At 43.0% G+C, this 12114-nt stretch overlaps 1 protein-coding gene across 1 annotated transcript in view; it reads right to left on the reverse strand.

Annotated features, from left to right (window-relative positions):
• EZR (ezrin) overlaps positions 1 to 10418 on the reverse strand; it is a 40333-nt gene extending 29915 nt beyond the window's left edge. The window contains exon 1 of the mRNA XM_085298012.1: positions 10149 to 10418. Within this exon, the coding sequence (XP_085154138.1) occupies positions 10149 to 10160 (12 nt within the window). The 5' untranslated portion in view covers positions 10161 to 10418. The remainder of the gene's footprint in view (positions 1 to 10148) is intronic.
• Positions 10419 to 12114: the final 1696 nt, after the last annotated feature.

A 12114-nucleotide genomic window follows, 5' to 3' on the forward strand; every position in this document is an offset into this window, starting at 1 on the left:
TTTTTTTTGGAAAGGGGCAAAAGTTAATCAAGGGAAGTTAGCACTAAATGCAGGTCATTTTTTTTCCTACAGTTTAGGAGGAAACAATGAGGTTTATTAGCATGTCACTGATTACAGATCTCTTCTAAAAGGGAGCCATCTGAAACATGAAATGTTTACAGCAAAGAACTAACAACTCTTAAATGAACACAGAAGAAAAAAAGAAATTTTATTTTGCAGGCTGAGTAACAAGAAAAGAAACAAAGGAACAGTAATTGCTGCAGCAGTAACATGCTGGGATACTACATAACCACCTCCATGCAATCTTGAGATGACATAGGTTGCACTTCTTTTTTGGGGGGTCGGGGGGGAGGAGACAGGGAGGAGAGGCTCTCCAGAATACTCTCACTGAGAAGCTAAAATTGGAGGATAAATTTTAAGTCTTTTAGGACAATCCAATTCGTGACTCGGAGGGTGGGGAAAGAGATGTATGGCAGAATACTGGAGAAAGCCCTTCAGTAGGAACCAGGTGCACCTCCCCTCCTCTCACCAGAAGCCTTTCAGAACTGCCCACCCAAGGTCCGGTATTTCAGAGAGAGCAGTGGCAGCACAGCAAAACAGTCAAGTGCCTTACTAACATGCGCTTAACTGACAAGACCATATCTACACGAGCACGTTGCACTGACTTCACCAACCCAGTTTCTCTGCATACCTTGTTAAATCAAATAGACCTGACTGTGAACTAAAGGACGTATTCAGCTTCAAATCTCATTGTGCTTAAACATTGTTTCTGCATTACAAATAAATGGGAACATTAAGTCACGTTCCTTTGGAATTCCTCTGAGTTTATGAAGCAGACAGACACTACTGCCTTTGCAACTGCTAAGAGTTTGATAGCCTGGCTTTTGCTCCTTAAAATCTTGCTCACCTTCTCATGAGAGAGAATGAATACAGTGGCATATAATAAATGAATCTCAAAAACTAGTAATTAGTCCAGCATGATTGTTACTATCTGTCAGTCAGCCTAAATGCAACAGCTCATACACTTTTCTGTTTTCTTTTTGGTAGTAATCTTCAGYATTTGAGAAGCAATAACTCTATCAGCTATACTTACTGGAAATTTCCTAAGTTTACTCAAGGTAATGGGAGTCTAGTTTGCTCCTTCCATGTAAGGCGAAAAAACCTTATAAAAACTTATGCAAACCCGTCTCTTCCTTGTGAGACAGTGTGAAACCTTCCATTTACTTAGACATTAAGATAACCTAGAACATGAATTCAAATCTTTTTAGTTTATAGGTACAGTAGAAGACATCATACTAAATTGCCWGCCTATCTCATCTTCCTCAGCTAAAACCTGCTATTTTTTCTATCAGCATGTAATAAAACTGCAGAGCAGACATCTGYGAAAAACCAGAGAAACAGCCATGGCTGTATTTCAGTTCTTTATCTTAGCTGAAGCAGTAACACTCTGCATGCCAGATGATCATGCAAATTGCATGTAGGTATGGCAYATGCGCACAACCCTGCATCTCGGACAGCCATTACTCCCAAATGACAAGCTCTCAGCTTCAGACTTAGAGCATCTGCCATCTCTGATCAGCTCTGTACAGTTGCCATTATTATTTCCATGAAACAGTAAAAYTCATCAAGTGCTCTTCCCAGAGAAGGATCTTTCTCAAAAGTTTCCCTCTCTCCTTCCCAAACTGCATCATTCTGTCTCCAGTGACAGAGATGTTTAAAAATTGAAGCACCATTTCCCTAGGTTTTAACAAGGCATAAAAGCAACATAATTGAATCCTGAAAGGCCCAAACCCTTTAGAACTAGAGATCCCAGATGCTTTTTATGCAAAATACTTAATCTTATTTTCTCTGAGGGCTGTCAGAATAGTTTATTTTCAACACAGATAAGGGCAGGAAGTGAACGGAATATTTAAGGCGTTCTTTTGAAAAAAAAAAAGAGATTTAACATTTGTTTTAAGGAAACTCTGATGCTGGATAATATCTTATTAGCATTGYAGGAATATTTGTATACAAGTGGCAGTGATTTTTTTCAGCCACACACAACCAGTGCCAGTAGGTTCAGCACAGCACTTACTGCTCCTTGTACGTGCAGTTTGCCCTCAATGGACGTTAGTATGGATTCAAGAACACAGACTGCAGCAACAATTGGTCCTTTGTACCCAAAGGACAAATACGGAGGGAAACTGCAGGCCACTGCATCAAACTCCTTCATACTCAGACTGTTTTGTCATGACAGCTGTTGCATCCCATTAAATACAATGAAGTTGCAAGACTAAGGCCTTATATGTGAAGTTTAAAGAAAMCCCCCACAACCAATCCACAAACAAGCTTTGTTTCAAGAAATCAGTCAGCATCCCGAATGAATCAGATCTGTCCTTTGTGGTCTTGCGCAAGTGTCAGCATGAGGTAAACTGTAGATAATACTGAGATTTAAGCTCCCAAGTTTTACTGTAATTTTAGTCTTTTAAAGCCATTTAACCTCCTCAGTACTTATGCCAATCAGCTATACAAAGTAATATAATACTTCTGCAATCCATGCAAAGGAAAAAATATTTGAATAATTTTTAGTCCTGGTCCATAACACAAACCATAATCCATAACCCAAACACCATAACCAGTATCAATAATCCAAATACCATTTCATACCCATGTTCAATGTTTTCAATTTGGAAAGAATAGGTACATAACAAGTTACAAAGACGCTGTGCTTCACAGTACCAAGTCACAACAAACGAGAGCACTGTCTGAAGACATGAATAATAAAAGTAAAAATATCATAGCCTTAGAGCTTTCCATAAATCCAGACTCCAGCACYAATGTCTTTTATTCTGATACTTATGAAGAGGCATCAATTCTAAAGAGCAGYGTGTGTGCGTGTATGAAAAGCCCCAGACTAATTTTGAAGAGTCAAAAATGTGACAGATTTTCCCCTTGAAACAAAGTAACAACACAGTCTACCAGCAACCARCACTCCCTGCTTTTCTGGTAGACTTTATATGAACAGCATTAGCATAAGGTACAATGATTATTCTTCCAAGATGGAAGGATGACACATTAGATTTGAGGAGCAGGGGGACACAAATACAAGGAGAGGCTATGACTTACTCCCTCCAAGGATTGTGCCCTGAGAGCCTGAGGAGAACAACTGACTGTTAGAGAAATAYTGTCAACAGCCATGCTCTTCCCTGCTAGAGACACAACAGGATACAAAGGAAGTTGCAGTTTTTTGCTTGTTTTGTAAGAATAGAACTGGAAAAATATCAAGGATTTTCAAAGACATGGAATGATTCCCACGCAAGGGACAACTACGCTGGTTAGGACTTCTCAGTTTGGAAGAAAGTTAGGTGAGGCTAAGACGTAACAGCATATAAAAATCATGAGTCACATGGACTGAGTGGATAAGGACCAAGTGTTACTGCCTCCATCCATGGAATAAGTAGGGGGCATCAAAGCTGGTCATTTCAGAACAAGTGAAAGTAGTTCTTCAAATAATGCAGTAGCAAGGAGTTTTGTAGATAACCTTCACATTGTTTGAAAAGTTATCTACAAAAGCCTTTGTTACAGCCTACTGCAGATACCAAAGTTTGCATGGTTTCAAGGGGAGACTGGACAAATTCACAGAAAGGATACAATAACTCAGTATATAGAAACTTTCAGAACCCAACACTGCAGTTCAGAACAAGAGCAACATTGCACACCTTCAAGTCCTTTCCTGTATGCACCAGCTTCTGGCCAACATTAAAGGCCAAACGAGAGGGGTTTTGTGCCTGACCTGTCAGGAACATCTGCAGTCTTACAGAAGTGAAAGTGCAGAAAGAAGGTGAACTATCTTTACACAAGGAGAAACAGCAATGTAACGAGCTGCACTGAGCCAGGTAACAATGTACTTTCATTCTGTGTTCTAGTTACCAATACGTTTGCCCCAGTGCGCTCTGTGGACTGGGTAAGTCACTCTTCAGTTTTACCAGTGTCACAAACAGCTCTCTCCTTTATCTTATGAGCTTCACTGGAACACACCACAGAGCATTTGCAAAATTTGTGAGTGGGATCATATGATTTGATCACCTATGATCACAGATCAGCCTGATCTATGTCCCATGTACTTCCAGCCAAGGTACTTCGAACAGTATGCAACAGCTGCTGTTTGCTCCCAGACAAATGGAGGCCATTGCAAGTCCTGGAATAGCAGCTAAACACAAAGGAATTGCTCTAGAGAAATTATAGGTAATAGTGACAGAAAAATTGATTGGGAAGATCAGCAAGACACCCCTTCTGATCTGTAAAACAGCATCAGGACCATGTCTCTTCTGAGATAAAACTTGTCACATGGCCAATGYGACAACAAATCCACCTGCCAATTTACATCAAATACTTCGTGCATCAGGAACCGGCTACAGTCTAACAGGGTAATTCCATATTTGCTACAGAGTACCATGTGGATGGGTCCCAGCACCTCTCCCATTGTAGTTACACAGTGTGCATCCAAATACAACAGTCACTGGTCATCAAACAGTAAGGTTCCTCTGGCTTGCTCAGTTAGAAGATTAGTTCTGCATTTTAGTTCTTACACTCAGGATTTTTATTTTAATTGACAGCTTATAGTGTCAGATGGTCATCAGTCCCAGGTGAGCACATGGCTGCTAGTTATACTCTCTTAAAGATGAGAGCAGATGCAAAGTCGTCAGGCAATTTGGTCACTAAGAAGCAGGGACTAGGATGAGAAACAAAATCTGGATCTGAAGAAATGAGTAATAGGGATGCAACACAGTTAACTGTTACATTGAGCTAAGCCTGTGTCCTAACTCAGAGTCAGTTATTTTCTCCCTTTCCTAGGGGGGGAAGATCCTATACAATGCTCAGGAAACACCCACAGCTTCAGTTGTTTCAGCAAAGAGCTGCACTCTACAGCTCACAGGCTAAATGTTACCTAATGCTGAAACTAGGCTTCAAAGCAAGCATGCAAAGCAGCTATAATATATTATTTAACAGCGGGTTGTGCAGTTCAATGATCTTAGGCAGCATTGCTTCCCTTCAAGGTCAACTGAGTGACTGTGGGATTTACMGTGCGCATAAAGGTCTCTGGACACAAAGTGCCAAATAGAAATGTCATTGATGCAGAAATGTTTAGTAGTCATCAAATCTTATTCTCAGAATCCTGATCTACCATAGGTTGTTTTCCTTAGTGGACAGAGAAAGATAGTTACGTTGGGGGAGGGAGAAGAGAAGAAAGGCTTATCTCTACCCTCTGCCCTTTAAGGCGGCTAAGAAATTCTTTAAGTAGTGACTAACACAACAGTTAACACACTTAATTTCTCTGCAGCAGCTAACATCCTAGAACAAACTGACCTCAGAAACACTTACTTACTCAGCTCATACAGTAATTTGGTTTTAAGCACCATTATGAGCTCATTCTTTTATAATTTGTCATCTGCAGACTGCTCCCTGAATTTACTATTAATAGAATTCATTACCTTCCTTTTGCAGCCAGGAGTGGGAGTACTTAAACTTGGCAAATGTAAGCTTCCCTCCATTTTGCACCAGAATAAACGTTAGTGTGCTTGATGTGCACTGGTGTGCCCAGAAAAACACCGTATCACTTGATGGTGCAATTTATGCTTACATGGAAAGGATAAAGATTTATTCCAGGCTAAATCTATAGCTATCCATGAGCTAAGAGTGGTTTTAATCAATGCCTCATCCATAGTAATATTATACTTTTACAATTATGAGCACTTAAGAATAGAAAACTGACAGATTTATTATGAGCATTGCAATATGCAAAAATAATTTGGGAGTTTCAATAGTTGTATCAATCTCTGTGAAGAACTGGAAAACAAAAAAATGAACCATTATAACTTGTATTTATAATGTATTCCTATCACTACACTTACACCTTTTCCAGCTGGCTTATGGCATTAGAATTCAACCAGTCTGTCATAAGCTGTTTACAGAGTGCCAAAGGTCTGGCTAAAGACTTAAATGCTGTCTTCAAGTTCTTTTCCAGAATTGATGTATAATTCAACATCAAGCAGGTATGGGGGACTTGTCTAACCACTTAATGCCAAGCACACTAGCCTGTTATTAATAATATAGGACTGGGAAAAACTTTGCAAGTCATCAATTCCAGTCCCCTGCTCCTATAGGCAGCTACATTAAGTTGCATCCTTTCAAGCTTTATCTTAAGGGATGTTAAGTCTTGGAATAGTCTCCCAAGACCACCAGCAGGGGTAAGAAACTTAACTTCTCTAATGTTTAAAAGCCTCCTGAGCCACAGGTTTTGCTTAAAGCAGCTCTTTCTCCTCTTTTGCATTTAAACTCTTCACATTTTATACAGCTGAAGGTAACTTGTTTAATTCTACCACGCTAAACAAGCCAAGCAGTCTCCTTTCATGAGGAAGCTTTCTGCCTCTAGTCATCCCAAAACCTTTCTAGGGTTCTGCTTTAAATTCATCTTTCCCTGCACAAGGACAAGCAGAACTGCAGCCTGTATTCAAGGAAGTATCTCAAGAGCACCTTCTATTAATGCATTCCATTAAAGAATCCCCATGCATTGTAGCTCACAAGGGCAAGGCAGTCATCCTATCACTAATTAACCTATGTCTTTCTATCCCATGTAGAGACCTTCTTTCCCCACACCCRCAAGTAACTATTTAAATGGGACCCTATTACTGCAGGCCTTCAGGTCTCTCCATACAGTGCCCCCCTACATCAATAATAGCCCAACAGCATGGCATCAGCAGATTTCCTTAGTATGCTAAGCTGACCTCAAAACAGGTCATTAATAAAAGTATTAGATAAGGCTTCCTCTTGATGTTACCCATGTGTGTTCTGTGCCAGATTGCACTTACTGCTGTCTTCTCTTTGAGGAGTTTTACTCACATGCACACAAGTATTGCATATTCTTGTGTGACACTGCAAGAAATGCTCTACTGCAGCTTAAATAAAGCTACTTCATTTCTTGTGAAACTGTTAAGTATTTTTTTCCCCAAGGGGAAACAAAAATACACCTTCAATAAGGTAACAAAGAACACTGATAGGTCAGATCAAATTAACAGGGCTATAGAACAGGTATCACATTTCTTTCCCCTTCTGTAAGTAATGTTCATTAGTCCCCAGTCATGCAGTACTGTTCACAGTTTATTAGATCTGCTTGTTTTGCAAAGGGATTTAGTTTAGCTAAAATGCTGTCCCTACAACAACTCAAACAGTAATAGACTAATACCATCTGCACCTAAGGAAAACGCAGCAAGCAGAGACACTTCAGTAATTAAAATGGATACAAAGTTGATCAAGTAATAAGTTTATTTAGCATTTATTTTCAGATAGTATAGCAAGATTTGGACAAGATGACACCTCTTGTATTTCCCCATGTATTCGGGTAAGATAATGAATCACTGTCTACAGTAGATGGAAATTATTTGAATTGTTGTTGAAATGCAATGWTCTCAGCTGAAAACACACAAATTTGTACAAAAATTACGTATTAAAATACGTCTTCCTACTAGGTCTGCCTACTGCAGAGATATTGCTACTATGCTATTGTTACACTTTGCAGAATATTCATGTTAAATTACAAACAAAATGCTCGAAAGTGCCTATATTAAATATTTACTTTGAATTTATTTTCTAGATCATTACCAGAGTTTAAGTGCTGTAGACAAGCATCAGAAAATCCAACTAGTTCCTATTAAATGTGGCCAAAGAATCTGGAATACAGTCGACTTTCTAACACTTCGGTACTCAACATTAGAAAAGTAATGCTTTTGTGTGAGTTAATGCACTTGCTGTTTATTGTCATAAACTTCAAAAAAAATGTATAAACTCTGCTTGAATGCATATTTTTTGCTAAAAGCTCCGCAAATATTTAATTCGGTGGAGATTTGCTGAAATTTTGCCCACTGATTACAAGTGACCAAAATTGCCAACCTTCACCCACAGCAGCCCAAAGTCTGCAGGCAACATGGTATTTACTTATGCCAAACAGAAACAACACATGCCAACAAGTATAGAAAATAGAGTACCCACATCAAATATCCTAAGAGAAGCTAAGATAGCCTCCTTGTGCTTCCTAACAGTTCATACTGTTGTTCAAGTGTGCCAGAGGCTGTCATCCTCTTCTGAGTGCAATTCTGCCTCTGGACCCAAAGCTTTACATCCCCTCCCACTGTGCCCTGCAAACAGATAAGAACCTAGTATAGCTATATTAAGAGCAAATGAGCTGGGTTGGGAAGGATCCAAATGCATTGCTTCAATCTGAAGCAGTCAGACTAAACAATGTATTCTATTATTGTTATTACAGAATAACCTCTGCAAAATTCCTCTTTTCTCCGTTTACAGTAAGGTGACAATTAGCAATACTGATAAGCAGATCAGATGCAGATTACAAAAAAAAGTGCTTATATTATGCAAGAAGACATTGCCAAAGTCTTGTCCATAATTCCCAGCCAGTAGGTCATGTGCTTCTGAAGTTATCAGAGTACAACTAACAACTGCCCTTTCCTTGTGGCTTACATGATCCACCTATCACCATTTTCTCTGCATTATTAACTGGACAGTCAGCCAATATATCAGCATCCACGAGCAAAGATGAACATGACCAGGCCTTTTCAGTAGACAGTAATATATCCCAACTGCTGATACACATCTAGAGCAGATTGAAGATCTAGTTCTTAAAATGATTATAAACATTAGTTTTTATTGTCAGCTTACAGTGACCACAGCAGAAGTTAGCCTAAGCGCCTCTTTCTGAAAAAAGAAGATGACTTAAATGTTACGATAAAACATTAATTGCTTATTACCTTAAAGATAAGCTTGTTTACTCCCATTTCAGAGATGTACCTAATGATAACAAACCCTTTACCATACTATGTTTGGGGCACATTTAGCTCAGCTGGTTAGAGTGCAGTGCTGCTAATGCCAGGGTCKTGGGTTCAGTCCCTGTATGGCCTAGGCTAAGGGTTGGACTAGATGATCTCCTGAGATCCCTTCCAACCTTACCATTCTATGAATAAATTTTAAGAAATATTGCCTCTATCGGAAAAAAAAGCAGCAATAACACAGCCTGATTATGCCCTTCAGAGTTCAAAAATGTGTTCGCTCCAATGACTATCTGGGGCTTTATCTTTGGCAGCTAGTCCCTCAGAAGAATTACTGTTTCTAACTGTAAAGCAGTAGATTTAATAACAAACACCCCCCCAAAAAAACAAACAAACAAACAAAAACACCTAACAAACCTGTAACTGGGGGAACAGGAACAGCAATGACATGGGACTGAGTGGAGAGGAGGGGGGGAAAGCAGCTGAAGAAGGTGATATTCAATTGAAAGAAAGAAAAAAGCTTTTTTTTTTTCCCCTCCTGGCAGTGAATGGTATGGACTAGTAAGAGTCTCACCTGTAACACTGCAGAGAATCACATGTAAGAGGCCCCGAGATTTAGCTTTAAGATCGCAAAACAATAAAAGTGAAGTTTCTTACAGGTGTATACATGAACATACAGACGAATACGCGTTTCCTATACATATAAACACACACTGCACATAACTATTAACAGCAAGTCAGTGCAGTTCTGCTATCTCGCTGAGGCAGAGTATTAAAAAAAAAAAACTCTTAAGAATTACTGAAGAAGTTTGCATTTTTCCAACACAGGAATAGGTCAGAAAACAAAATAACTCAAGTTTGCTCGCTTTTAACTGTAGCTCCCGAGGGTCCTTTTCTGCAACGCTAGGCGCGCTTAGCGCTACAAGAGCAGCACCCCGCGGGGCGCGCTCGCGTCTTAATCAAAGCTGTTAAACCGCTTCAGCGACTGCATCTGCTTTAAGCGAGTCATTTCTTTTCAGTTCTGGAGTTGTTAAAAAAAATAATAATAACGATAAATAAAAAGAGCGCTGGGGCTTCAGCGCTCCCCCGCTGCGGAGACCTAGAAGCTTTCGGGGTTTCTTAGCAGGACGAGCCGCCGGCTGCCGCGGCTCCGCCGGCAGGCGGGCGGGCGGGCACGCCCGGCGGCGGCGGCGCCCCGGCTCCTCCTGGAGCCGCAGCCCCGGGGCGAGCGCCTCGGCAAGCCGCCACCGCCGCCGGGCCGCCGCGGCCCGCCACCCGCCGCCTAACGCCTCTGCCGGGCCGCCCCAGCAGAGCCCCCCGCGCCCCGCTTACCGGCTTGGGCATTTTCCGCGGCGTCTGCGCTTCTCCTACTCCAGAGACAAACGCTCATACAGCAGCTGCCCCGCCTCAGCCGAGCACCCTGTGAGGAGGAGGAGGAGGAGGAGGAGGAGGAGGAAGGAGCCGCTCCCGGCCACAGCGGCAGCGCAGCCCACGAGTGCAGCGCCGGCCGCCCCGCGGCGGTTAAGTACGCAGGTGGAGCCGCGGCCGTGACTCACCGCCGCCGGCCATTACCCGCCGCTCCCCCTCTTCTCTCCCCCCGCTCCGCGCCCCGGCTCTCTGCGAGCGCGGTCCCGGCCTCGCCCAGCGGCGGGGTAACCGAGCCGGCGCAAAACCCCGGCGCCATGAGCCGCCCCGGGCCCCGCCCGGGAACCCCCCGGGCAACAGGTGCCCGCGCGCCTCCGCCTCAGCGCCCCCCTGGGCCCGCCCGCCGCAAGATGGCCGCCCGCGGCGAGCCGGGCCGGGCCGGGCCGGGCCGGGCCCCGGCTGCGCTCCGGGGTGTCGAGGAGGCGCCTTGCACCGGTTCCCCGGGGCGCCCCGCTCCCCTCTCCCGCCGCCCCCAGGCCGGGCGCCCAGCAGCCAGGAAAGAGTTAACGGTCGTTTCAGCGACGCGGCGCCGAGGCTGCCTGCTTTAGCGCACGCTTCTTCTTGTATTCAAGATAAAATTATCGCAGGTCTCTAAGAGCTGCGGTGTTTCTCCAAGTCCAGAATCAGGAGGTATGATTAACTTTAAACACACAGACRCACTCCCCACACCCACAGGACTGACTTGTGTATTAAAGCATCATTGTAGCAACAATGGCATGAGAGAAAACTTTGAAAGTCCACGCAGTTTCAGAAGCCAGAAGGCAGAGAGAACGCAACCCCAACGCTATATTACTTTAGTGGATCATGACCTTTAGTTAAGACCCAAGGAAGATTATSAGCAAATTTATAGACGCACAAAGATGACAGTGGGTGACTCTGCCCCTTGCTGCTTCTCCTTCCTCCTACTGTCTCTGCCGAGGCTGCAGGCCTCCCGCAGCACCTTGCTCGGCTGCTTGCAGGAACAGCTTGTACTCACGCGGTCGCAGGCAATGGCCTGCAGGCCAAAGCTCTTCCTGCGTGCCTGCGACGGTGGGTAGCTGAGCTGCAGGACTAAAGAGCTCGTGCAGCCTGCGCTCAGGGGTGAGCRACATGTGGCTGTTCCGTGAGTAAAGGGCTAGGAAAGGGGAGCCACAGGACAAGGCGGTAACAACCTAGAAAATGAAAAAGATATGGGGCAGGGGAGAGCCTGGAAGGTGTCAATGGATGGTAACAAAAAAAGATAGCATTAGCAGAARATAGAAAAGGTGTCTTCTGCTCCACTAGGCAGCAGCTGGTACTGCCACATTAAAGGAACTACTACTGCGTCAGGTCTCTGAAAGAAAGAGGAGGGCAGCTGAACTGGACTCTGATAGAATTCACATTTATATTCCCTTCCTCCTGGATGGTCCTCACACATTACTGGGGGGGCTATACTATCAAAACAGAGCCATGGGGTTGGCAGCTCAAAACAGCAAGTGAGAAGAAATAATCTGATGAAGCTGAATAGCTTCTAAGAAAAGGCCAGGGATCAAACATCTTCGGGAAACATATGACCTCGGTTTCCAGATGGAGCAATTCCAATGAGGCTTTACTGGGATCAGGTTAATTTCACAGAATATGATTYGTCAGGGGGCTTTCTGCACTCTTCTTCTGAGCAATAAGTTTACACTGGGATTTGTGTGCTACTCAGTAGGATGGTACTGGACATGGACCAGACTGTAGTATTGCTGCATTTTGAATAGATTCTGCTAAGCACAGATATTCAAAAGTACAGATATTCCAAATACAGAATACTTCAAGAATCCATCTTTTTTTTTCTTAGCCCTTAATAGAAATTTTTTGATTTTTTTGTGAGTGTGGAAGCATGTAGGTGAGATATTTTCATTCCTTAGTC

The sequence above is a fragment of the Rhea americana genome, unplaced genomic scaffold (genome assembly GCF_003343005.1).
Source record: "Rhea americana isolate MKP2758 unplaced genomic scaffold, rheAme1 scaffold_134, whole genome shotgun sequence".
Lineage (NCBI taxonomy): Eukaryota > Metazoa > Chordata > Aves > Rheiformes > Rheidae > Rhea > Rhea americana.